Here is a 26,396-nt window from a genome sequence, read left to right as displayed (position 1 = left end):
GGGATTAGTGTTGAACCTAAATAAATGTTATTTGGTGTTTGCGTTAAGAATGAATATGATTTGATCATGTTTACCGCAATACGGTTATTCATTTAAAGTCAGAGAATAATTGTTGTTTTGTTTGCATGAATAAAACCTTCAATGGTCATACACCCAAGGTGAATGGTTTATTGAATCTCGATCGTAGTGATACACATATTCATAATATTGAAGCCAAAAGATGAAAAGTTAATAATGATAGTGCAACTTATTTGTGGCACTGCCGTTTAGGTCATATTGGTGTAAAGCGCATGAAGCAAATCCATGCTGATGGGCTTTTGGAATCACTTGATTATGAATCAGTTGATACTTGCGAACCATGCCTCTTGGGCAAGATGACTAAGACTCTGTTCTCCGGAACAATGGAGCGAGCAACTGACTTATTGGAAATAATACATACTGATGTATGCGATCCGATGAGTGTTGAGGCTCGCGGCGGGTATCGTTATTTTCTGACCTTCACAGATGATTTGAGCAGATATGGGTATATCTACTTGATGAAACATAAGTCTGAAACATTTGAAAAGTTCAAATAATTTCAGAGTGAAGTGGAAAATCATCATAACAAGAAAATAAAGTTTCTACGATCTGATCGCGGAGACGAATATTTGAGTTACGAGTTTGGTCTTCATTTGAAATGATGTGGAATAGTTTCGCAACTCACACAACCTGGAACACCACAGCGTAATGGTGTGTCCGAACGTCATAACCGTACTTTATTAGATATGGTGCGATCTATGATGTCTCTTACCGATTTATCACTATCATTTTGGGGTTATGCATTACAGACAGCTGCATTCACGTTAAATAGGGCACCATCTAAATCCGTTGAGACGACACTATATGAACTGTGGTTTGGCAAGAAACCTATGCTGTCGTTTCTTAAAGTTTAGGGTTGCGATGCTTATGCGAAAAAATTTCAACCTGATAAGCTCGAACCCAAACCGGAGAAATGCGTCTTCATAGGATACCTAAAGGAGACTGTTGGGTACACCTTCTATCACAGATCCGAAGGCAAGATCTTTGTTGCTAAGAATGGATCCTTTCTAAAGAAGGAGTTTCTCTCGAAAGAAGTGAATGGGAGGAAAGTAGAACTTGATGAGGTAACTGTACCTGCTCCCTTATTGGAAAGTAGTTCATCACAGAAATCTGTTCCTGTGACTCCTACACCAATTAGTGAGGAAGCTAATGATGATGATCATGTAACTTCAGATCAAGTTACTACCGAACCTCGTAGGTCAACCAGAGTGAGATCCGCACCAGAGTGGTACGGTAATCCTGTTCTGGAGGTCATGTTACTTGATCATGACGAACCTACGAACTATGACGAAGCGATGATGAGCCCAGATTCCGCAAAATGGCTTGAGGCCATGAAATCTGAGATGGGATCCATGTATGAGAACAAAGTGTGGACTTGGTTGACTTGCCCGATGATTGACAAGGCATAGAAAATAAATGGATCTTCAAGATGAAGACGAACGCTGATAGTAGTGTTACTATCTACAAAGCTAGACTTGTCGAAAAAGGTTTTTGACAAAATTCAAGGTGTTGACTACGATGAGATTTTCTCACTCGTAGCGATTCTTAAGTCTGTCTGAATCATGTTAGCAAATTGCCACATTTTATGAAATCTGGCAAATGAATGTCAAAACTACATTCCTTAATGGATTTCTTAAAGAAGAGTTGTATATGATGCAACCAGAAGGTTTTGTCGATCCTAAAGGTGCTAACAAAATATGCAAGCTCCAGCGATCCATCTATGGACTGGTGCAAGCATCTCGGAGTTGGAATATACGCTTGATAAGTTGATCAAAGCATATAGTTTTATACAGACTTGCGGTGAAGCCTGTATTTACAAGAAAGTGAGTGGGAGCACTGCAACCTTTCTGATAAGTATATGTAAATGCCATATTGTCGATCGGAAATGATGTAGAATTTTCTGGAAAGCATAAAGGAGTGTTTGAAAGGAGTTTTTCAAAGAAAGACCTCGGTGAAGCTACTTACATATTGAGCATCAAGATCTATAGACATAGATTTTCAATGAGTACATACCTTGACAAGTATTTGAAGTAGTTCAAAATGGAACAGTCAAAGAAAGAGTTCTTGCCTGCGTTGCAAGGTGTGAACTTGAGTAAGACTCAAAGCCCGACCACGGCAGAAGATAGAGAGAGAATGAAAGTCATTCCCTATGCCTCAGCCATAGGTTCTATAAAGTATGCCATGCTGTGTACCAGATCTATTGTATACCCTACACTGAGTTTGGCAAGGAAGTACAATAGTGATCTAGAAGTAGATCACTGGACATCGGTCAAAATTATCATTAGTGGAATAAGGATATGTTTCTCGATTATGGAGGTGACAAAAGGTTCGTCGTAAAGGGTTACGTCGATGCAAGTTTTGACACTGATCCAGATGACTCTAAGTGTCAATCTGGATACATATTGAAAGTGGGAGCAATTAGCTAGAGTAGCTCCATGCAGAGCATTGTTGACATAGAAATTTGCATAATACATACAGATCTAAATTTGGCAGACCCGTTGACTAAACTTCTCTCACAAGCAAAACATGATCACACCTTAGTACTCTTTGGGTGTTAATCACATGGCGATAAGAACTAGATTACTGACTCTAGTAAATCCTTTGAGTGTTGGTCACATGACGATGTGAACTATGGGTGTTAATCACATGGTGATGTGAACTATTGGTGTTAAATTACATGGCGATGTGAACTAGATTATTGACTCTAGTGCAAGTGGGAGACTGAAGGAAATCTGCCCTAGAGGCAATAATAAAGTTATTATTTATTTCCTCATTTCATGATAAATGTTTATTATTCATGATAGAATTGTATTAATCGGAAACTTAGTACATGTGTGAATACATAGACAAACAAAGTGTCACTAGTATGCCTCTACTTGACTAGCTCGTTGAATCAAAGATGGTTAAGTTTCCTAGCCATAGAGATGAGTTGTCATTTGATTAACGGGATCACATCATTAGAGAATGATGTGATTGACTTGACCCATTCCGTTAGCTTAGCATCTGATCGTTTAGTATATTGCTATTGCTTTCTTCATGACTTATACATGTTCCTATGACTATGAGATTATGCAACTCCCGAATACCGGAGGAACACTTTGTGTGCTACCAAACGTCACAACGTAATTGGGTGATTATAAAGGTGCTCTACAGGTGTCTCCAATGGTACTTGTTGAGTTGGCATAGATGAACATTAGGATTTGTCACTCCGATTGTCGGAGAGGTATCTCTAGGCCCTCTCGGTAATGCACATCACTATAAGCCTTGCAAGCAATGTAACTAATGAGTTAGTTGCGGGATGATGCATTACGGAACGAGTAAAGAGACTTTCCGGTAACGAGATTGAACTAGGTATTGAGATACCGACGATCGAATCTCGGGCAAGTAACACTCCGATGACAAAAGGAACAGCGTATGTTGTTATGCGGTTTGACCGATAAAGATCTTCGTAGAATATGTAGGAGCCAATATGAGCATCCAGGTTCTGCTATTGGTTATTGACCGGAGATGAGTCTCGGTCATGTCTACATAGTTCTCGAACCCGTAGGGTCCGCACGCTTAACATTCGGTGATGATCGGTATTATGAGTTTATGTGTTTTGATGTACCGAAGGTAGTTCGGAGTCCCGGATGAGATCGGGGACATGACGAGGAGTCTCAAAATGGTCGAGACGTAAAGATCGATATATTGGACGACTATATTCGGACATCGGAAAGGTTCCGAGTGATTCGGGTATTTATCGGAGTACCGAAGAGTTACGAGAATTCACCGAGGAGTATATGGGCCTTATTGGGCTTTAGGAGAGAGAGAGAGAGGGGCTTCCTAGGTCAGGCCGCGCCCCGCAAGGCCTAGTCCGAATTGGACTAGGGGGAGGGGCGGCGCCCGCTCCTTCCTTCTCTTCTCTCTTCCCCTTCCTTCTCTCGTACTCCTACTACTTGGAAGGGGGGAATCCTACTCCCGGTGGGAGTAGGACTCCCTAGGGCGTGCCATAGTAGAGGGCCGGCCCTACCCCTCCTCCACTTCTTTATATACAGGGGAGGGGGGCACCCCATGAACACATAAGTTGATCATTGATATTTTAGCCGTGTGCGGTGCCCCCCTCCACCATAATCCACCTCGGTCATATCGTAGCGGTGCTTAGGCGAAGCCCTGCGTCAGTAGCAACATCATCACCGTCATCACGCCGTCGTGCTGACGGAACTCTCCTGCAAAACTCTGCTGGATCGGAGTTTATGGGACGTCACCGAGCTGAACGTGTGCTGAACTCGGAGGTGCCGTGCGTTCGGTACTTGGATCGGTCGGATCGTGAAGACGTACGACTACATCAACCACGTTCTCATAACGCTTCCGCTTACGGTCTACGAGGGTACGTCGACGACACTCTCCCTTCTCGTTGCTATGCATCACCATGATCTTGCGTGTGCGTACGATTTTTTTTAAAATTACTACGTTCCCCAACAAGAACTTGATGAGGTAATTGTACCTTCTCTCAAATTGGAAAGTAGCTCATCACTGAAATTAGTTCCAGTGATGCCTACATGAATTAGTGAGGAAGTTAATGATGATGATCATGAAACTTCAGATCAAGTTACTACCGAACCTCGTAGGTCAACCAGAGTACGATCCGCACCAGAGTGGTACGGTAATCTTGTTCTGAAAGTCATGTTAATAGACCATGATGAACCTACGAAATATGAGGAAGCGATGATGAGCCCAGATTCCGCGAAATGGCTTGAGGCCATAAAATCTGAGATGGGATCCATGTATGAGAACAAAGTATGGACTTTGATTGACTTGCTCGATGATCGGCAAGCCAGTAAGAATAAATGGATCTTCAAGAGGAAGACAGACGCCGATAGTAGTGTTACTATCTACAAAGCTCGAATTGTCGCAAACAGTTTTCGACAAGTTCAAGGTGTTGACTACGATGAGATTTTCTCACTCGTAGCGATGCTTAAGTCTATCCGAATCATGTTAGCAATTGCCACAGTTGATGAAATCTGGCAAATGGATGTCAAAACTGCATTCCTTAATGGATTTCTTAAAGAAGAGTTGTATATGATACAACATGAAGGTTTTGTCAATCCTAAAGGTGCTAACAAAGTGTGCAAGCTCCAGCGATCCATCTATGGACTGGTGCAAGCATCTCGGAGTTGGAATATACGCTTTGATGAGTTGATCAAAGCATATAGATTTATACAGACTTGCGGTGAAGCCTGTATTGACAAGAAAGTGAGTGGGAGCACTACAGTTTTCTGATAAGTATATGTGAAAGTCATATTGTTGATCGGAAATGATGTAGAATTTTCTGGAAAGCATAAAGGAGTGTTTGAAAGGATTTTTTCAAAGAAAGACCACGGTAAAGCTGCTTACATATTGAGCATCAAGATCTATAGAGATAGATCAAAGACGCTTGATAAGTTTTTTCAATGAGTACATACCTTGACAAGATTTTGAAGTAGTTCAAAATGGAACAGTCAAAGAAGGAGTTTTTTCCTGTATTGCAAGGTGTAAAGTTGACTAAAGACTCAAAACCCGACCACGGCAGAAAATAGAAAGAGAATGAGAAGTCATTCCCTATGCCTTAGTCATAGGTTCTATAAAGTATGCTATTATGTGTACCAGACCTATTGTATACCTTAGCATGTTTTTAGCAAGGGAGTACAATAGTGATCTAGGAGTAGATCACTGATCAGCCGTCAAAAGTTATCCTTAGTTACCTAAGATGACTAAAAAAATATTTCTCGGTTATGGAGGTAATAAAGAGTTCGTCATAAAGAGTTACGTCGATGCAAGCTTTTACACCGATCCGGATGACTCTGAGTCTCAATCTGGATAAATATTGAAAGTGGGAGCAATTAGCTAGAGTAGCTCAATGCAGAGCATTGTAGACATAGAAAATTTGCAAAATACATACGACTCTGTATGTGACAGACCCGTTGACTAAACTTCTCTCACAAGCAAAACATGATCACGCCTTATTACTCTTTGGGTGCTAATAACATAGCGATGTGAACTAGATTATTGACTCTAGTAAAACCCTTTGGGTATTAGTCACATGGCAATGTGAACTAATCACATGGTGATGTGAACTATTGGTGTTAAATCACATGGCGATGTGAACTAGATTATTGACTCTAGTGCAAGTGGGAGACTAGAGGAAATATGCCCTAGAGGCAATAATAAAGTTATTATTTATTTCCTTATTTCATGATAAATGTTTATTATTCATGCTAGAATTGTATTAACCGGAAACTTAGTACATGTGTGAATACATAGACAAAACATAAGTGTCCCTAGTATGCCTCTACTTGACTAACTCGTTTATCAAAGATGGTTATGTTTCCTAACCATAGACATGTGTTGTCATTTGATGAACGGGGTCACATCATTAGGAGAATGATATGATGGACAAGACCCATCTGTTAGCTTAGCATTATGATCGTTAAGTTTTATTGCTATTGCTTTCTTAATGACTGATACATGTTCCTCTGACTATGAGATTATGCAACTCCCGAATACCGGAGGAACACCTTGTGTGCTATCAAACGTCACAACATAACTGGGTGATTATAAAGATGCTCTACAGGCGTCTCCGAAGGTGTTTGTTGGGTTGGCAGAGATCGAGATTAGGATTTGTCACTCCGTGTATCGGAGAGGTATCTCTAGGCCCTCTCGGTAATGCACATCACTATAAGCCTTGCAAGCAATGTGACTAATGAGTTAGTTGCGGGATGATGCATTGCGGAACGAGTAAAGAGACTTGCCGGTAACGAGATTGAACTAGGTATGAGGATACCGACGATCGAATCTCGGGCAAGTAACATAACGATGACAGAGGGAACAACGTATGTTGTTATGCAGTTTGACCAATAAAGATCTTCGTAGAATATGTAGGAGCCAATATGAGCATCCAGGTTCCGCTATTGGTTATTGACCGGAGATGTGTCTCGGTCATGTCTACATAATTCTCGAACCCGTAGGGTCCGCACGCTTAACGTTCGATGACGATTTGTATTATGAGTTATGTGATTTGATGACCGAAGTTTGTTCGGAGTCCCGGATGAGATCACGGACATGACAAGGAGTCTCGAAATGGTCGAGAGGTAAAGATTCATATATTGGAAGGCTATATTCAGACACCGGAAGTGTTCCGGGTGATACCGGGTCACCGAAAGGGGTTCCGGGCAACCCCTGGCAAAGATATGGGCTTTATGGGCCAAGTAAGTGAACAGACCAGCTGAAAGGATCGATATAGTTGACTAGAGGGGGGGGGGTGAATAGGCAACTAACAATTTTTAGCTTTTCTTTACCAATTTAAACTTTGCATCAAAGTAGGTTGTCTACATATGCAACTAGGTGAGCAACCTATATGATGCAACAACAATAAGCATACACGCAAGCAAGAGATAAAGCACAAATAAGCTTGCACAAGTAAAGGCACGAGATAACCAAGAGTGGAGCCGGTGAAGACGAGGATGTGTTACCGAAGTTCCTTCCCTTTGAGAGGAAGTACGTCTCCGTTGGAGCGGTGTGGAGGCACAATGCTCCCCAAGAAGCCGCTAGGGCCACCGTATTCTCCTCACGCCCTCACACAATGCGAGATGCCGTGAATCCACTATTGGTGCCCTTGGAGGCGGCGACCAAACCTTTACAAACAAGGTTGGGGAAATCTCCACAACTTAATTGGAGGCTCCCAACGATACCACGAAGCTTCACCACAATGGACTATGGCTCCGTGGTGACCTCAACCGTCTAGGGTGCTCAAACACCCAAGAGTAACAAGATCCACAAGGGATTAGTGGGGGGATTCAAATTTCTCTTGGTGGAAGTGTAGATCGGGGTCTTCTCAACCAATCCCTAGAGAATCAACAAGTTTGGTTGGCTAGGGAAGGAGATCGGGCGAAAATGGAGCTTGGAGCAACAATGGAGCTTAGAGGTGAAAGAGGTAGTCAACTAGAGGAGGAAGACACCCCTTATATAGTGGAAGAACAAATCCAATCGTTATCCACCAACTCAGCCTGCACAGCGCGGTACTACCGCACCTGAGGCGTGGTACTACCGCAAGGGCATGCGGTACTACCGCACCTGAGGCGCGGTACTACCGCAGAGCCCCGCGGTACTACCGCCCACGCAGCAGAGACCAGAACAGCCACACACGCACTAAGGCAGAGGGCGGTAGTACTGCTGGCGCGGTACTACCACTCCCCCTTGCGGTACTACCGCAAGGCAGGGGCTGTCCAGGGAAGGGAAGGCACGGATATAAAAAATTACATCCGTGGCTACTTCCGCAGAGTTGGAGTCGATGCAAAAACCCGACGCGGTAGTACCATAAGTCAGCCGCGGTACTACCGCGCGAGGCGCGGATGTAAAAAATTACATCCGCCCCTTACTGCCCCGTACTTGCGGAACTAAGCAGGGACCACGGTACTACCGCTTACTAGAAGCGGTACTACCGTGGGACCTTGCGGTACTACCACACCAGCGGGCGGTACTACCGCAAGTTCCTGCGGTACTGCCGCTCTAACGAGCAGTACTACCGCACTCCCTAGTTCGGCAAACAAGAGCAATATTTGCATAGACAAGGAAAACATAGGATGCTCCAAAGGCTAGAGGAAAGGAGGTGCAAAGGAAGATGTGTACGTGATGAATCCACCCAACCTTTCCAACGCGGACCCCCTCTTAATAGTACAGCTTCCCTACGACTCTATACCACCGAAAAGAACCGAAGAGAAACGCCGTCTTCTATAGCCGTTGAGGGGAACCCAATCATCTTGTGCCTAGTTAATATATTTGAAATATTCGATGCACATGATTAGTCCGCAAAAGCATTGTCATCAATCACCAAAACAACTAAGGGATAAAAATGCCCTTACAATCTCCCCCTTTTTGGTGGATTGATGACAACACGGGATTTGCACGAGGGTATAACGCAAAGAGCAAGGGCAAACCCCAAGTCTCTAAAATATAGACGGGCTCCCCCTAGATGTGTGCTATCTCGATGAGTGCTTTGGACTGGATGGCACACATACTAGGATCAACACTCCCCCTATATTTTACAGACATGGCAAATCTTGCAATAAGGCTAAAGCTAAGCAACATAGACAGGAGCATAATGTAATAAGCACAAGATAGAATAAGCTCACTACGGTACGATAGAGTGCATATGTCTTACACCATATGATAGAAGGTCTCACGAGCACAAACCAAAGCAAACGAAATAAACGAAGTTCAACTGACCCAAACACGACACAACTAAACAAAGTTCAACTGACCCAAACACGACACAACTCACAAATCCTACACTCTCTCCCCCTTTGGCATCGAGATGCCGAAAAGGCAGAGAGGACACCTACAGCAATAGTGGTGGCTCAAGCGGAGTAGTCACTAGCACGCTCCTCGTCAGACTCTGCAGCTAGGATGGACTCCTCCTCAGACTCGGTCCACCGATAACCCTGCTTGTGCAACCATTCTGCCTCTGGGGTGATGTTCACCTCTGACCCGCTAGAAATGTTCTCGCCAAAGGTCCTGAAAATCCGCTTGTCGCGACGGCGAGTCTCCTTGGAAGCCACATGGGTCTGGTACTGCCCCTTTGCTTGCATACAGAATAGCATCTTCATCTTGTTCTTCAGTCGCTTAGCCCAAGAAGGCTCAGAGGTGGGAGGGATGTAACCCTCAAAGCTGTCCTCGTCTGCTGCCTCCTCCTCATCCTCATCTGCATCCACATCCATGGCAGCCGCAGTATCAGCACGAGAGGTAGTGTTGGCCCACTGAGGCTTGATACGGAGGTTGATGGGCTCATGCCGGATCCAACCAGGGGCCTCAAACTCATCCTGAGGGTAGACCCGCTCCCAGGTAGCCGAGATCAACTGAAACAGATAAGGTCCATAGATGGGGACCTTGCGGTTGTAGACCGCAAAGCGAAGCTCATGCCACATGATATGAGAGACATCAAGAGGTGGTGTCTGAGAGTTGCGAGCATCTTCACACAGGAGCATCATATCCACAAGATAGGCATGCACCTTGTCCTTGTCCCCAATGCGTGGGAAGAGAGTGTTGCGGAAGATCCGGTGCATGATGTCAAGAAAGGAGTTGAGTACCCAAGATGACTTGCCATTGGAGAGCCTCTTCTCCACATAGTAGGGCATAAGCTTGTTCTTGTTGGCAGACTCGGGATTGGCATGAGGGCGAACACCTTGGGGTGTGGTGAGCCCCTCATCCGGAACCCCAAGCAAGGTCATGAATTCCTTCCAAGTAGCAGTCAGCTGCCGACCATTGGTCATCCAAGTCATGGTCCTTTCCTCATTGGGATGAAAATGCACTGAGGCAAAGAACTGAGCAAGGATCTTAGGATCATAGTCTTTGTGGAATGAGATGATATGCTCAATGCCAAATTGCTCCACTAGGTCCAAAGCCTCACCAAAGTATTCCCGGTTCGCCTCTTTGCGCATGTGATGCATGTTGATCCACTTCACCTCCACATGGATATTTTGCCTGGCCTTGATGACATCCAGATAGATGAGATTCTGCTACTTGGTCCAGAATAGATCATTCCCTCGAAAGTTAGCACGAGGATTGCCATACGGATTGATCTTCCTCCGAGAGATGAACTCAGCAAGCGGTATCTCATCCATACCCTTGGCGGGGTCCTTCTCTTTGGCGGCAGTGGTCTTGGTTCTACGTTGGGGGGCATTGGAGCCCTCTACTTCCTCTGTGTTGCGCATACGCTTGGACCCCGTGTCACGGCTTGGATTGGAGCGGCGAGCTGGAGCACCTGAGCCACCACCTAAAACACACACCACAAAACAAACACGCATGAAACACGAGAAGGATCAATGCAAAGACCACATCAAAGCAGGTGAAACAAGTAGACATGGCATGTGAGAAGTGCCACAAGAGGGATTTGAGACAATGGTAATATCGTGTGTTGCGCCACGTGCGGTAGTACAGCTCCAAGGAGCGGTAGTACCGGACGTGCGGCAGTACCGCACCAGCAGGGCGGTAGTACCGGACGTGCAGTAGTACCGCACCAGCAGGGCGGTAGTACCGGACGTGCGGTAGTACCGCACCTGGAGAGCGGTAGTACCGCACGGTGCAGATCTGAAACAGCCATGGAGATCTGAGCACAACCGTGTCAACACGCGGTACTACGGTCGATCAAATCCATCACGGGACAACTATAGCAAGTACCATCACTACACAAAACTGCTCTCCTACATCCTACTCTTGCATAGATTTTGCCTAAAATCTCAAGAACAACTTGCATCTCCCCAAAACCTAAAAACAACAAGACGAACAAGAAAAAGGGAGGGATTGGGGAGAAACCTTGTTCCATGGCAAGAGGGAGTGGTGGGGAGGAATCCCACCGGTCGGAATCCGAGGAGAGCGGCCGGAGACGGAGATCCGACGAGGACCTCCGGCGCCGTTCTTGAGAGAGAGAGAGAGAGAGAGAGACGGAGTGGGGAGAGAGATGAATGGGTATGGGGGAGTTAGAACTCCCCTGCCCGTGTTTAACCCCCACACGCCCTCGACCGCACGGTAGTACCGCACGTCATCGCGGTACTACCGCCCCGGGCGAAAGTACCGCACCGTGACTATAGTACCGCTCCCCCAGGCGGCAGTAAAAAATTATTGCCGCGCTGGGTGCGGTAGTACCGTGCGCTCCTCACGCGGTAGTACCGTACGTCATTGCGGTAGTACCGCCCCGAGCGGAAGTACCGCGCCGAGGCCGTAGTACCGCTCTTCTAGGCGGCAGTAAAAAATTACTGCCGCGTTGGGTGCGGAAGTACCGTGTGCTCCTTACGCGGTAGTACCGCACGTCATTGCGGTAGTACCGCCCGGGCGGAAGTACCGCACCGAGGCCGTAGTACCACTCTTCCAGACGGCAGTAGAAAATTACTGCCGCGCTGGGTGCGGTAGTACCGTGCGCTCCTCATGCGGTAGTACCGTGGCAGGCCGCGGTAGTACCGTGAGCTCAAGAAAAGATAGTTTCAACCAAAAGAGAGGACATCGAAGCACGGAACCTTCAAGCGAGAGACCAACCAAAGAGCTAACACACTGGACACCACAAGCACAAGCTCGGCACGAAGGAAGAGAGGCAAGAGACAACACAGACCAAAAACGAGACACAAACTCTCCAAGGAGAGGGCGGTGGCCGGAGCCACCTATGTTTGAGTCAATTGGTATGGCACCGCGAAGAATTATCCTTGGGCCCATGACCAAAACTCGTCTTTGAAGCACAAGTACCATAAAAAATGGCTAATGTGAAAGAGTTGATCACTTTATGCATAATGGGGGAGGGAGAGTTCATTGAGAGAACAACACTCCCCCTATGTCCATGCCTACACCTAGATTAGACAACAAGTTGAGTGTGGTGGGGTGTGCAAGGGTTCAAGCAACATTGCTCGAATCAATGATATTTAGCTCATGCCTTAACTCGCGAAATCTTGCTTCATCCAAAGGCTTCGTGAAAATATCTGCAAGGTTATCATGGGTGTTGACGTAGTTGAGCTCGATCTCCCCTCGCCTAATGTGATCTCGGATGAAGTGATACCGAATCTCAATATGCTTCGTCTTGAAGTGTTGCGCGGGGTTGAGAGAAATCTTGATGGCACTTTCATTATCACACCAAAGAGGCACTTTGTCACAAATGACACCGTAATCCTTTAAAGTTTGCCTCATCCATAAGAGTTGTTCACAACAACTCCCGGCCGCCACATACTCCGCTTCGGTGGACAAGAGAGACACACAACTTTGCTTTTTCGAAGACCAACTTACCAAAGAGCAACCAAGGAATTGGCACCCTCCGGAAGTGGACTTCCTATCCACTTTGTCTCCCGCCCAATCGGAGTCCGAATATCCTACAAGCTTGAAGTTTGCTCCTCTTGGGTACCATAAGCCAAAGTTTGACATGTGACCCGTGGAGCCGGAGCCGTCGGCGCTGCCTTGGACCACGTCGGGCTGCAATGGAGCTTCGCCGGAGCCGTCGGCGCTGCGGTGGAGCTCCGGCAGGGCTGCAATGGAGCTCGACCGGAGTTACAATGGAGCTTCGCCGGAGCCGTCGGCGCTGCCTTGGACCATGCCGGGCTGCAATGGAGCTCCGCCGGAGTTGCAATGGAGCTTCGCCGGAGCCGTCGGCGCTGCCTTGGACCACGCGCGGGCTGCAATGGAGCTCCGCCAGAGTTGCAATGGAGTTTCGCCGGAGCCGTCAGCGCTGCGGTGGAGCTCAGGCAAGGTTGCAATGGAGCTTCGCCGGAGCCGTCAGAGCTGCGTTGGAGCTCCGCCGGGGCTGCATTGGAGCTTGGCCGGAGTTGCAATGGAGCTTCGGCGGCGCGTCGGTGCTGCGTCGGAGCTCCGCTGGGGCCGCAATGGAGCTCGCCGGAAGCCATCCGTGGTGCTGCGTTGGAGCTGCGCTGGGACTGCAAGTCTGCAATGGTGCTACGTTGACTCGCTGCTACCGTGGCGTCGTTGTAATTCAACGGCCACCAGTACACCGATCGAACGGCTAAACAGGCGAATGATTTCTTTAAGAAATCATCCGGCTTATTTGTAGCAGCCCCTTTTTTTAGGGTAACTGCCGCTTTATTTAACTACGTCTAAAGTCCGAACCATCATCATCCAGGTTGGCACCGTGGCTAAGCAGCCGCTTTACGCCAGCAACATGCAGTACATCCAGGACCGGAAATCCTTTTTGGTGACCGAGCTCCAATGAGGCCTTCAAATTCAAAATTTAAAATTCATCAAAATTCATATTTTTACGTTTCAAATAGTTCTGAAAAAAACACACTCTAAAATAGCGGGAGTCCTCGTCAGTCTGCTCATCGTACAGCAGCACGAGCTTCCAGTGTCGCCATCGCAAATCCGTTCTGTACACGATACATCGATCAGCGCCTTGGGTTCACAATCCTTTCCTCCCACTGGGAAATTCGTACCCAAACCTAGCTCGTTTGCCGAATTCATCGAGAGCCGATTCTTCTGCTGCTCACCTGTGAAGTGCTGTGCTGCATCATATATCAAGTCGATCTTAGCTCAGAAGATCAGGTTTATTATTATGAGGATTTGATGTCGCCGAGCAATCGTAGGGATAGCGACGTAACAATTGCAAAACGGCGTCGGAGCTAAGAGCTGACGCCGCACACACATTATGTCCATTGATTCTGCTCTCACAATCTAAGGGAAACCCTTGTTTAGAGCCAGCGCGGTGCATTTTAATAGGCTTTACTCACGGCTAGGTGCCGACGTGTCGTCATGCCGGGCTGTGCACGCGCTTCGGGGCTGTTTGGTTCTAGGCCTAGGAGTGTCACACTTTGCCATACAATATTGCCAAACTTGCCTAAGGTTAGTTTCAAAATGAGAGCCACAAGTTGGCAAGCCTAAGGAAATCTTGCCACATTTTTTGTGTGTATGTGATGTGAGACCATAGTGTGGCTTGTCTAAAATGTGTCTTGAACCAAACACACACCTAAATTGGTCAAACTTGCTTAACCTTAGATGTGGTAAGTTTTAGCAAACTTAGTCTCAAACCAAACTTGCCTGACCTTTGTGCGCATGCATTTGACGCACGCAGTGGCGCACGCATGAGCCGATCAAGCGGGCCCGGGGATTTCTTTTAGGGTAGCGTGAGGAGATTAGTGTTCGGTCGGTTTGATCAAGTGTTGTGCCGCTTAATTGTTCCCGCCACATTCCTCCTCTTCGTGACTGCGGCATGGACTGCATAAGGTAATTAGCATGCACGTACTTGTCTCACCCGCATAAAGGTAATTAGGGTTGCTTGTAATGGGGAACATGGACCGAGCATGGGAGGTGCATGGCGTCTCCCAGTCTCCACCTATGGACATGGATGAAATACCAACACAGCAATGTAAGAGGTACAGACATCTATCTACACGTTCAACATGTCCTTTGTGCGGTGTGGACCAGGAAGGAACCTTCCATGCGTTGGTATCTTGCAAGATTTCTTTGGGTTAATATTCGGAGAAGATGGCCCCTTCCAGTTCCATGTGTGATGATTTTTTGGTTGATAATGGGAAGGAATGGTTTATGCATTTGCTTGATGTTCGAGGTATGTTGATTTTGTTAATCTGGCGCATTTGGTAATTACGCAACGACATAACACATGGTAAGGAGACTCCTCCGGTCCCTGCCACAGTGGAATTTCTGGATAGCTACTATAAATCTATCAAGCTGGCCGGCTGGTATTCATCGGATGATATCTTGAAGGGCAAAATGACCTCGCCGGTGTTTAACACTCCCCTTCAGAGGGAGGCGAGCTTACCTAGTCCTTGGCCGGTCCCGCTGCCGGGTTCTGTTGCCCTATCGGTTGATGGCTCCTTCCGAGGGGACGACGGTTCCGCGGCAGCTAGTATGGTCATCAGGGATACTGAGGGGCAGGTTTTGTTCGCGGCGTATCAATTCATTTTCCATTGCAACGAACCATTGGAAGCTGAACTTGATGCGATCATGCAAGGAATGGCTCTGGCTATCCAACACTCCAACCTTTCGGTGGTCTTGCAGTCGGATTTGTCTGAAGCTTTGTCCAGTTTGTCAAATGATGCTTTCGTTCGTGGAGCTTATGGTCAGTAAGTGTTAGAGATTAAGGAATTGATGTGCTAGGGAGTCTTTACCTCAGAAAATTTGTCGTAGTCAAAATAGAGTTGCCGATCGGTTGGCCAATTATAGCCGCTCCGAGCGAGCTACCGTTGTGTGGTTGGGCTCGGTTCCACCGTGTATCGAGGACTTGTGGCCTCTTGACTGCAACTCTATGTTTTTGCAACAAAAACTCCCTTTGCCCTCGCAAAAAAAATCTTCCTTCTAGTTTGTGCTTTTCTATTCCCGTGTTCTTACGTTTTGCACTGTGCATACGTATATTTTTGCAATGAGAAAATCAAGAAACGGCTTGCAATGTGTATTTATGTGCATGACATCCTTGAAAACGAATTAACAATGATAGGCCGCCTTCAAAATATCATGGCACACTATAGTTGGCAGGCCCTCCCAGTGGTCCACGATGTATAAATGCTTAGCATGCCACACAAACAAAAAAACATGGTAAATCAATTAAAGAGGGGGAAGGGGAGCACTTTGCTGACCATAGGAAGAAACATTGTCAGCAACATGAACCTGAGCAAAACACTTAAATGAAGAAAGTTCACCAATGCATGGAAGTGTTTAGACGTAAATCATTAAATGAAGGAAGCTTAACCACAACAAGTTAAGCACCTATGCATTGACGACTTTAGTTACTAAACTCTTTAATGCACTTAGCACCTCATCTAAGCACATGCGCATTGGAAGAGGCTTTATATTAACGGGAGGTCCTAAATGTGATCACCAAATGCCCCAAGACAAGGCAATGGCTCGATGGTTCAATTGGGGGCTTCTTCACATAAATGTGGGCTATTATCAAGACCGACATTATGCACATCATCAACTTATTTGGGAACCTTCACTTTGAGAATTTTTGCTACCTTAATTCAGTGAATGTTGTGTTTCTCCCAAAGAAAGAGGGGCTGGAGGGCATCTCTGACTAATGCCCCATTAGCTTGATCTATGACATCTTCAAGATTGCGACCAAGATGATTCCCTCATGCCTTGTCTCACATATGAACGCACTTGTCTCACCCGCATAAAGCTCCTTTATCAAAAGGCAAAACATTCATGACAACTTTTATCGATGAAATGCTAGGTTAACTAGGAGGTTGTTGACATACCATCCTCAGAGGATTAATGACCCCTGACATTAATTTTTGTGAGAGAGTGATTAGATTGAGGTGGCCTTGGTTTGATGGACCGATCCCATGACAACTTGGGTGGACATTGGAAATCCATGTGACAAGACAGATGTGGACATCTTTTATGCCTCCACCATGATCAACATCGATGATGGACAAAGAACACATTTCTAGGACTATCCTTTGCGAAATGAGCTCAGGCCAAAGTACATCGCATCGCTGACGCCATCTAAAACTTAGGAGGGAGGGGGTATTAGAATGTCAGCAAGTCCTTGCTCGATAACCTTGGATCCAATATATTGCCTTGAGACCCCAAACACAATTAGATGGAAGGTCTTGCCTTTGGGAGAACAGAACGTTGCTCCAGCTTGTCAAGCTGAATTCTTAGAAGCGACAATTACCCCTATGCTCATCTCAATTTGGGAAGTTTCGGTATCGCCAAAGTGACTTTGAACTTAATTTTGACAATGGACTAGCTTCAACAGCTAGCTTTGGGTGGAAATGGTCTGGGCTAGCTAGAATGTGTCCAATCCACGGTGCCTGATGTATGACACAACCACCATGCCTGGTCCATATTTGCGGTGGGTGTCTGCTCTCCGGCCGACAACGCACATGCTCCAGTAATTATATTTGAATGCATACGAGTTGTGTGTGCTTGTAATGAGCTTCAGTTGAGATGTGATATACGAACCAGACACCATGATAAATTTTGTTTTACCACTATCCGATTTTTTCACCTAATTAACTCAACACCATATGGTAGCAAGAACATACACATGCATGAAGAATCTCAAGACTACCGTGACACCCATGATAGGACGATGGAGGAAGAGGAAAGGACGGGGGAAATAAGATTGTCGGTTATTAATTGTACGACTTACTAATTCAAATGGGTCATACGGGTTTCAGTAGGGTTAGACTAGAGGAATCCATGCACATCTCCTACACATACAACAAAACATAGTTGGTATGTGGTACAATGGACACTAACCTAATTAGATTAAAAGAAAAGTTTTACAAACATTACATGGTAATCCTTCGATCAGTAGTGCTCAAGCATGAGGAGGTCAGTGGCGGGGCTACTAAAAATTGCGCGGGGGGGGGGGGGGGCTCGGGTCCTAACATCAACATAGATCTACAAGTGGAGGAGGTGTCCATGAGCAATGAACCCTCATTGCTTGTTGTGATGCATCTTACTCATGCGCAATGGAACTGTAAGGATGGCTCTAGAAAACCCAGACACTCAAGCCTACCTACAACACAACAACGATGAGTATGCACACTCTCGGCGCATCACAAGCATTGGCTCTACTGCAACTGTTGTCTCCTCCTTTCCTACGTCGCCAAGCAGTGATGTAAGGAACCGCATAATGGCGATCACCAAACCCACACCTACCATTGTGTATAGATGTGCCACATCATCTGCAGTGAGACACAACACCTTCATCTCGAAGCACTGTGCATGAGGGATGACGACCGTGCCAGCCCAAGAAGGAAAACAACAGCCTGAAGCCCAATGTTCTAGCGACGACGTCGTTAAAAATCTGGCTCATGGACTTGAGATCGTTTTCTGTTTATAGAAGACATAATTCACTAGTTGCTTAGTAGTTGTAACTAAAAAGAAACATTGTCTACTATTCTTTTACATAAAGTAATTTAGCATAACCGGTAGATAATTATATAACAAAGAAATGAAAATATGCTTCCCAAAATAATTAAATATAACAAGAAAGTAAATGCAATGAAGTATGGGAACCAAGGATTAAAGAATATTGTCATTAGCTGCCCCCCCCCCCCACATCAACATAGTCCCCCAGTAATGGAGAAGCCAATGAGTAAAGAACCCTCATTGCGTGTGACCAATGGTGCATCTGACACATGCACGGTGAAACCGAAGATTGCTCCAGAAAATGCAGACATTCAAGCCAATCTTTGGCATCACCGTGCAGGTGTAATGGCGATCACCAATCCCATGACTGGAAGTGTACATATGTGCCATGTCGTCGGTGTCAAGGCACAACACCTTGGTCTCGAAGCACTATGCAGGAGGGACGATGTTTGTGCTAATATCAACTCCAAGAAGGAAAGCAACAACATGAAGTCCACCATTCCGACCATGACGTTGAAAATCGGGCTCATGAACTTGAGATTGTTTCCTATTTATAGAAGACATAATTCTCGAGCTGGTTAGTAGTATTATATAGCAACATGTTTGAGATTCTTTTACATAGGTAATTTAGCACAACTGATAGAAAATTATATAGGGAAGAAGTGAAAATATACTTCCCAAAATGATTACATATAACGAGAGAGCAACTGCGGTGAAGTACAGAAACTAAGGGTAAAATAATATTTCCATTAGCTAAATAAACACATCCTTAGCCTTGATCTGTAGTGCTTGTTCCGATATGAACCTAGAACTATAAATTGTTTCATAATTTGTATACTAGACTTTGATCTGAACTTTCTTAAGAAGTCCCGAAGTAATAATTAAAGTAATTAAACATGCACATTAAAACGTAGTACTTCATTCATACAGGTGCATAGGGTGCCTGATGTAAATAAGATATTCCAAGACTATTAGTCGCTGTTGTAATTAATATTCCTCGCAACGCATCCCCTCATCTGGATCGTGTATGCAACCTCTTTTAACCTCTCGGCTCCTATTCCCACACATGCATATCTCAATCCTCTCATCCCCAAACATGTATGATTAAATGCCTCTTTCAATTGTGTTTTTAGGCTCATTTGCACAATTTCGAACATAACGCTAGGCTATCACAGTGTCTTGACCGTCGTGCAGCTCCTAAGGCACCCTATGCACCTGGACCATGGGAGTAGTTACAATGTTTCAACATCATGAAGCCATGATCTATATGAGCTAAGAGCCGTTGATAAATAACATAAACAATACACACATACTATTCAGAATTCCAATGGATATCTAGTGTATTGCCTGTGTTTCCAAAAGCAATCTTTATCTTTACTAGCAAAAGAGCCCGTGCATTGCAACAGGAGAAAAAAGTACCACATGCCCCTGACCCAATAACCATGACTCAAGACCCCCAATAAGTTCACGTCCTTTATTTCAACGCATGGAATCCCATCTGTGATGTCGTTTATCGTCATTTTTTCACCCTCACTGATAGTGGCCTCAATGATCACACGATCACAACACGTTTGAATGTGCTCAATCCTAAGTTCCTAACACGTCTCTCCCTCAGCATAAGATGATAAATCTGCTTTTTTTCCTGCGAGGTTTTGGCGTGGCGTGCATGCGTGATTATAGATTGTTTCTTTCGTCTCCAATCCGGTTTTGTTGAGGTGTTCATTTTTTATCTGGATTGGCACCGGTATAAAAGAAAGACAATGCACTATAGATTAAGATTGCACCCTAGATAACATTTAAAAATGGTTAACATGTTAAATAAGATCATATCTAGAGCTAGTATCTAAAAGATATGGATATTAAAAAAATCATTTGATATGGACTGCGGGTTGATTAACCCAAATATCAGGGTGTTCCCTATAAAAAGTGAAACATTTACCTGATTTCACTTAAAACTGGACTACAGGTTGATGATAAAATACAACATGGGGTTCTCTGCAAGAGTGAAACGTTTTCCTCATTTAACTTAAAACTAAACCGTGTGTTGATTATCAGAAACATCATGAGGGTTTCTGCACAATGCACGACGACCAGGAAGAAACAACCTTCCTTTTATTAGTAGGTAGGAGCAAAGAGCCCGTGCGTTGCAACGAAAGAAAATAAATAGCACACGCCCCTAATCCAATAACCATGACTCAAGACCTCAATAGCTCCACGTCCTTTATTTCAACATGTGATCCCATATGTGTTGACGCTTATCCTCCTTCTCATCCTCGTTGACGGTGTTCTCAGTGCTCATACAATGCGTTTAAATCTGGTCAATCCTAAGACATCTCTCTCTCTCAGCATGAGATGAGCAATCTGCTTTCTTTTTCCCTGTGAGGTTTCGTCGAGGCGTGCATGCATTGTTATCGATGGTTCTTTCGTCTTCAACCCGGTTTTGTTGAGGTGTTAATTTGCAATCCAGATCGACATAGGTACGAAAAAAGAAGGATCGTGCGCAATTAGTTAAGATTGCACCTTAAATTGCATTTCAAAAGCGATTGCCATGTAAAAATGACATCATATTCAGATTCTACACATTTTTAAATCAAATTTCATATATAACATGCTAGAACTAGGTCTAGGGTTTAAAAAATATGGATATATTTAGAAAACACATTTTTGCTAGATGGACTACAGGTTAATCAACCCAAATATTAGGGAGTTTTCTTTTTAATTTCTGCCTCCTAAAGGTAGACTGCGGGTTAATTATCAGAGAAGGCGGGGAGTTTTCTGCAAAACACACGACGGGCGGGCAGAAACAGTCATGCTTTTTTTAGAGTTAAATACACTACAGGTGCCTTAACTTGCCCGGCGCGGTCAGTTTGGTGCCTAAACTTGAAAAATACACAAAAGTGGTGACGTAACTTGTCTAGGCGTTCAAATACGGTGCCTCTAGACGTATGCCGCCGTATCAAGTGCCCGTGGGGCATGTCAGCGTGTCTCTGGGCCACATATCAGTGGCTGCGGGCGTGTTGTGAGCTGTGCGTGTAGTTTTTTTTACAGAAATGTCCCTGGACTTTAGTTAATTCTTGGAAAAAAATCGTTACGCATGCTGGACGCAAGTTTTTTTTTTACGGAAACGCGTTTGTACTTTAATTAATTCTCACAAAAATATAAACACAAGCCGGCATGAAGAGAATTCAAACCACGGACATCCTGGTTGCCTAACAAACAAGTGGACCAAGAGGCCACACTTTGGTTTACATTTAACTGCTAGCTAGCAACTTATATGCACGATTCCGCGTATCGCTTTGCACATATTTTTTGAGTGAAGTTTCTGTTTAATTTTCATGATACATAAATTTTCCTATATGAAAAAATAAAATAATTATCAATCTGTAATTATTGTTTATTTTATATCTTTACTCTATTTTCATTATTGTGTACCTTGAAGAGATAAACATGAAATTTTTCTAAAATTTATGTGGACATAAAAAGTTGAACGTATATTAAAAATTATTGTGTAAATTTATGCATCTTCATTGAGGGCCATAAGCACGAACAATTATTGTGTATCTTCATTCTATTTTTAAAGTACACAATTATTGAAAATTGACAATATTGTATTTTAAAAACTGTTCAACGTGTATTAAATATTATTGTGTGACAATAATAAATTCCAGAAATGTACTAACATGAGCGTGTTTGTAGAAATTTAAGAATAATATTACACAATATTTTTAATACACATTCAACATTTTCAGAAAACAAGGTGAACATTTTCTAAAATAATATTAAAATGAAAAATGAACATGAACGTGAACGTGTCTTTCAAAATATGCTCACCATGTTTTTAATATACGTTCAACTCTTTAATTGCACATCAATTTTAGAAAAAAAATCGTGTTTATCTCTTGAAAGTACACTATAATGGAAATAGAGTAGAGATACAAATAAACAAAATTATATATTGATAATTATTTTATTTTTTCACATGAAAAAATTTATGTATCATGAAAACTAAACAGAAACATCACTTGAAGAAAGACAAGATAGTAACTTGGAATAAATAAAAAGAAAATTACTCCAGTAGAAGCATATGCAGAGCGATACGTGCAATCATCTATATAAATTGCTTGCTGATAATTAAGCGCAAACCAGACCGTGGCCGCCTGGTCCGCTCGATTGTCAGGCAACGACATATCCCATGTTCGAAGTCCCTGTACGCTGACTCCCGCAAAAAAAAATTAAAATCAAGGGGTATTTTTTGCGAAAATTAATTAAAATCCAGGGGCATTCCTGTAAAAAACAACATGCATAGCTCACAACGCGCGTAGGCAACCGCTGACATGTGGCCTAGCGACAGACTGGAATGCCACGCGGGCACTCGATACGGCGGCATACGTCTAGAGGCACCGTATTTGAACGCCCAGACAAGTTACGACATCACTTTTGTGTATTTTTCAAGTTTAGGCACCAAACTGACCGCACCGGATAAGCTAGGGCACCTGTAGTGTAGTTAACTCCTTTTTTTTATAAGGTATAGATAGACTAGACTTAATTATCCCTTAATTATGAAGGCCTGACCGACCATTGATGTGTTTATAAATTGTGAATGCAATGGCGAATGGGCTGGCCAATGTTAGTTTCGATTATTATTTTGTTGTCGTCAAAATCAACAGAGTTGGAAGAGATACAATGAGTAGCAACAACAATAGTGTGACATTCTGTCTTGTGGAGAAAGGAGGAAACATGGAAAAGCACTGAATCTCCAGCATTCTTGCCAACCGCCAACTTTTACTTTCATTGAAGTGGTTCACGACCTTCTCTACTTGTTATACACAGAAGCGTAGTTTCTAGCCATATATAAGAACAAGACATGGAGTTGGGTCTCCACAAAACAAAAATGCGGACGCGGTGAGAGAGACCTCGAAGGGAGGAAAAAAAAATCATGGCACAACCTCATGAACCATCTGTGCTTCTTCCTATAACTGTTTGGACACATCCACACCCCCTGCAGCCGAGTAACGGGGAGTACACCACCACCACTGCCTGATCATTAGCTTGCTTCCGGCTCTGGACTCCCCATCTCCAGTACCATCAATTAAATCAATAGCAACCACCAAAAAGTTTAAAAAAAATCTTGAAATGTAGTTCATCTGCTAGATGAGATCACAAGGCTCTTCTAGCTGCGTATGCCACCATGTCCAGAGTCCTTCAGATGCTCCGAGTCCGGTTGATCCTGGCGAGCTCCTGCTCCAGTTCGTCGAGGCCACCAACGTCCTCCAGCTCCTGCACTCACCACAACCACAGGCGCGTTGAGACGGACGGTTTACAAGGAAGATCAGGGTGCTTGTCCCGTGCTGTGTCACTTGGCCAGTGGTCACAGCACAGCACAGCACGCGAGAGGACAAAACGATAGGCGCCATGCGCCTCGCACTCACCTTGGGTCCCAGGAAAAGCCCATACGGTACCCCCTCGAACTTGTCCATGTGGTGTATCTGCCACGGAGCCACCACCACATAATCAGCACAAAATTTTTCAGGAAATCACCAAGTTGGCACGTACTGCCCCAAGGAGGGAGAGGCCGTTGGGCTCGCCGTACGTACCTTGTGAGCGGCAGCCACTCGCCGGAAATAGGGCACGTCCGCGATGGGGCCGACGGGGAACCGGCGGTGGACCAGGCCGTCGTGGACGAACATGTATGCCATCCCGAAAAGCGTAATCCCGAGGCCCTGTAGGAAGCATACACGTGGCGAGTCAGATCCTAATCGGATGGTTCTGGCTGATGGCCCCGGCCATCCGGAGAGACACTGTGGTTCGGGCTGAGCAGGGGTTTGCGAGTGGAGTGGATGGCTTACCGCGCCGAAGCAAAGGCCGGGGATGAGGCCGCGGTGGAAGAAGCCGTAGGCGAGGAGGGCGATGGCCGGCCCGGCGTTGATGATGGCGAAGACGTCGTTGAGCTCGAAGGGCCCGTCGCGCGGCCGGTGGTGCGACTCGTGCATGTGCCACAGGGAGGCGTGCCACAGCGCCTTGTGCGCCCACTGCGCCCAGAACTCCATCCCGACCTGCATCACGCCCAAATTTTAGCCTGGTGCTCTTCGCCGCCGGCGAGCAAGAGTTCTACCAAGGTGCCGCTAGCTTACCGCTGCGCCGACGGAGAGCGCGAACGTGCCCAGCATCTCGGTCATCGGCACCTCGCCGCCCTGCACCAACGCGCGCGCATGTCAGTTTCAGCGACGGCAACCAGTCAAGCCCAACCGCCCGCGCACTAAAATGGCGGCTACGGCGTCGCCACTCGCTAACGGCAACGAGGAAAGATAGCGAAAATGAATGGCTGGTACGCACCTCCATTTGCCAGGCGAAGCGGTAGTACACGGAGGCGATGGCCATGGAGGTGACCCCGAGGCTGGACATGACGGCGGCCACCAGGTACGTGCGCCTCTCGGACTGCTTCCGCGCCTTCCTCTCCGCCACCCGGCGCGCCGCCGCGGACGCCGCCTCTTCCTCCAGCGAAGGCACGGGCTCGGGAGCCGGGCCGGGCGCCTGGCCCTCCTGCGGGACGAAGCACGTGACGGTCTCTTGCCCGCGCCTGCGCGCCGTCCGCGTGAACGGGGAGAACGGCAGAGGCCGGCCGGCACGGGACGGCAGCGTCCGGAAGCGCGCGGCCGCGGCGAGCAGAGGGTTCTTGACGGCGAAGCTGGCCATAGTGGAGCCGGAGAGACCAGCCGCCATGGAGGGAGGCTCTCAGTACACTCCCTTGGGCGCACTGCACTTTCTCGGAAGCTATAAATGGACAGGGACGGAGCGAGGGAGCTCGAATGGGGAAGAGGAGAGAGGTGACTGGACTCTGCAAGAAGAGAGGTTCGGTTTCATACGCGTGTGCAAATGAGGTGGAAGAAGTAGGGAAATCGAAGTGCGCCGTGGGCGCCCCGCGGGCCGTCCGATTCGATCCAACTGCCGAGACCGCATGTCAGATCGTTCGAACTACTAGGCCGCTTCGGTTACTCCGATGGGGATTGTGTGGCCAAGGGCAGAACACGCTCCTGCCTTGCTTCCCTTCTCTTCTCTGGACCGAAAACTCGCGGCGACGCCCGCCGTCCGATCGGATACTTTGGTCCGAGCCCCGGGAGGCCTCGCCGCCATGGAATGGGGTCAAAAACTCAAAAGCGCGCCGGGGAAAACCGAAGAAAAGTATGAGAAGAAAGAAGCCGAGAATAGCAGATCGACAGCGCGGCGGCTTCGGCCGGTGCAGAACGAGGGGCTGTTGTTTGATGGAGAACCCTCCACGTAACTCTTTTGCCTGACACGGCATGGACTTATGTTGTACGCATCAGGCATTTAACAGGGAATCGCAGGACGGCAGGAGTTTGCGAAACTGACCGCATGTGATGTATCCCCATCATGAGATTTTCTTCTTCTTCTTTTCTTTTGAGCACACATCCCCGTCGTGAGATACGCTCGACGATCGAACAAATTAAGGCTGCTGCTGCGTGAATGTAACCCGTTGGGCCGTGTAAATGCGGTGGCCCATTTGACACTCCTCTTTTTCCGTCAAAAAAATGTACAATCATTTCTTTTGGAAAATTGACCCCTCACGACCCCCTCAGTGCCGCCACCCCAGGGCGACGCCAGGGGGATCAAAGCCCACCGCCGCCGGCCCCCACCCCACAACGAAAGACCTTGCCGCCGCTACCGCTGGCGTTGGCCGCGGTGATGGCGGCGCCATGTTCCAAGGCGCTGAGGCAGGAGGAGGCGGCGGGAACCACTCGAGGCGACTGGGGCCTTCACACCACGGCCAGGGTGACTCCCTGGTCGTACGGCGGCAACCGATGACCCCATGGCTGGTGCTGCTGGCGATGGTGGGCATGCCGGCGGACGTGGATCTGGATCCCATCCAGATCCGTCGTCGATTCTTCACGTCGATGGTCGGTGCACGATGATCAGGTGGATGGTCGATTCTTCACATGGCTTGTGACGCCCCTGATTCAATC

At 46.2% G+C, this 26,396-nt stretch overlaps 1 protein-coding gene across 1 annotated transcript; it reads right to left on the bottom strand.

Moving 5' to 3' along the window:
- Positions 1-23,179: 23,179 nt before the first annotated feature.
- On the bottom strand, positions 23,180-25,715 carry LOC109759864 (beta-carotene 3-hydroxylase, chloroplastic). The gene is made up of 6 exons (XM_020318703.4): positions 24,751-25,715; positions 24,549-24,608; positions 24,264-24,470; positions 24,012-24,137; positions 23,847-23,903; positions 23,180-23,694 (listed from the first exon to the last, which is right to left on the bottom strand). The coding sequence occupies exons 1-6, from the start codon at positions 25,135-25,137 to the stop codon at positions 23,620-23,622; spliced, it is 912 nt and encodes a 303-aa protein (XP_020174292.1). The 5' UTR covers positions 25,138-25,715; the 3' UTR covers positions 23,180-23,619.
- Between the last annotated feature and the right edge of the window lie 681 nt (positions 25,716-26,396).

Source organism: Aegilops tauschii, chromosome 2, assembly GCF_002575655.3.
Source record: "Aegilops tauschii subsp. strangulata cultivar AL8/78 chromosome 2, Aet v6.0, whole genome shotgun sequence".
In the NCBI taxonomy this organism is placed as follows: domain Eukaryota; kingdom Viridiplantae; phylum Streptophyta; class Magnoliopsida; order Poales; family Poaceae; genus Aegilops; species Aegilops tauschii.
The sequence above is the reverse complement of the archived record's forward strand: the minus strand, read 5'-3'. Positions and strand labels throughout refer to the sequence as shown.